Source organism: Limulus polyphemus, unplaced genomic scaffold, assembly GCF_000517525.1.
Source record: "Limulus polyphemus unplaced genomic scaffold, Limulus_polyphemus-2.1.2 Scaffold6708, whole genome shotgun sequence".
Classification (NCBI taxonomy): domain Eukaryota; kingdom Metazoa; phylum Arthropoda; class Merostomata; order Xiphosura; family Limulidae; genus Limulus; species Limulus polyphemus.
In genome coordinates, this window is record NW_013672318.1 from 1,987 (window position 1) to 3,902 (window position 1,916).

Sequence of the window (1,916 nt, forward strand, 5' to 3'; positions counted from 1 at the left end):
GCCCTGGCCGAGCCAATCTCCCGACATGAACCTCATCGAAAACCTCTGGGCCATACTCGACCGGCAAGTCAAGAAACAACCAAAAAACCAACTGCGAAGAGCGATCTACTCCAAGTTTTGAAGCAAGAGTGGACAAAAATCGCACAATCTAAAATTGACGAGATGATTCTCACTATGCCCCAAAGGATCAACGAACTCCACGAAGTGAAAGGAAGATCTACTAGATATTAATTAAATTATAAATATATCAATTCATGTGAATATGACTGAAAAATTTCATTTTTTCTGAAAAGGATTGAGTCTATTTACTTGTAACCATGCTTTTTATGAGAAAAACAACTTGTGCAAATTAATTTGTGAATTACATAGGTGCTTAAAATGATGCAATATGACAGAGAAATAGCAAGAAAACATTTATTCTATAACCTTGCAAATATCTGTATTATATCAGTAGTTATTAATTTTATCAAAACCATAAAAAAAAACACAACACTACAATGTTTGAAAAGTTTGTCCTAATTTTGATTTTCTTTCATTTCTACAAGATCTCGTGTTCTCACTCCTTCTTGGTTGGTTTTGTATCCAATAATCTCAGATTTCCCCTAACGTTTTTAATTTGATTTTATTGTCTTTGGCTGCCATCTTCTTATTTAGCTTCATGAATGACCATAGTGAATTATAGATCTATTACTGTGGTACTCGATTCATAAATAACGTTTCTGTTTTCTTCAGGGGTGTAATGTCATGGAATATGGCCTTCGCACATGTGCATGTATCAAATAGTAAAGATTTCTATTTGTTTTAAAAACTCTGTGTAAACGTGCTTGTAACCGAGGAAAACAGACACGTACGACAAACATATATATATACAACGAACTCCAATTGGTACTTCTCTTTCATAAATAAGACTAATAAGCTCAAGTTAAATTAATACTAGTGATATTTCCCAATGTGAAATTAAAATACTAAACACTGCCTCAACATGCCGTTTTCAATTTAAGGAATACAACTGAAAGATGTGCAACAAATGACCAGAAGAGGCTTAGGGATCAAGTACCATAACAATTTTTATGTTGTATGAGAGTTCATAATTATAACTGAATAACAACTAGCTATTTGTCAGCTACTCATCTCTGTATTACTTTCCCAGCAAAGAATTGAATTAAATCAGTAGACTTACCAAGACGTCATCTACATATCCAATGACAATATCTAAAAGTTCTTGGATGTTCCGAGTTGATCCAGTTATCTGATCAAAGTCAGGTTTGCATTCAACACTCTTCTGTTTGTTAAACTTTGTACCCTGGCAGACTTTCACTGGTGGAATACATAAAGTTTACACGCTGAGTTATGAAAAACAACAAACCATACTTAAATAAACTTCTTACATCACAATATTATTACATAGGCAATCTCATTCTACAACATTACACTATGGCTTAGTGTTAACTGTATGTAAGAAAACAAGAGGTTTCGATGAGTTAGAATAAAATTAACAATTTTACTTTTTCACGGCTATTAACTGTTGATTCATTTGTAGGTCTTGTATAATTACAGTTTTCACTAGCCCTCATCTTCAGTATGTAGGTCTTGTATAATTACAGTTTTCACTAGCCCTCATCTTCAGTATGTAGGTCTTGTATAATTACAGTTTTCACTAGCCCTCATCTTCAGTATGTAGGTCTTGTATAATTACAGTTTTCACTAGCCCCCATCTTCAGTATATGATGATCATTTGTAGGTCTTGTATAATTACAGTTTTCACTAGCCCTCATCTTCAGTAAATGATGATTGTATAATTACAGTTTTCACTAGCCCTCATCTTCAGTAAATGATCATTTGTAGGTCTTGTATAATTACAGTTTTCACTAGCCCTCATCTTCAGTAAATGATGATTGTATAATTACAGTTTTCAC

The 1,916-nt window shown here is 33.2% G+C and overlaps 1 protein-coding gene across 1 annotated transcript in view; it reads right to left on the reverse strand.

The window, feature by feature from the left end:
* LOC106474000 (eukaryotic translation initiation factor 3 subunit F-like) overlaps nt 1–1,916 on the reverse strand; it is a 13,824-nt gene that overhangs the window by 1,737 nt on the left and 10,171 nt on the right. Inside the window, exon 6 of the mRNA XM_013934687.2 lies at nt 1,181–1,320. Coding sequence (XP_013790141.2) covers nt 1,181–1,320 — 140 coding nt within the window. The remainder of the gene's footprint in view (nt 1–1,180; nt 1,321–1,916) is intronic.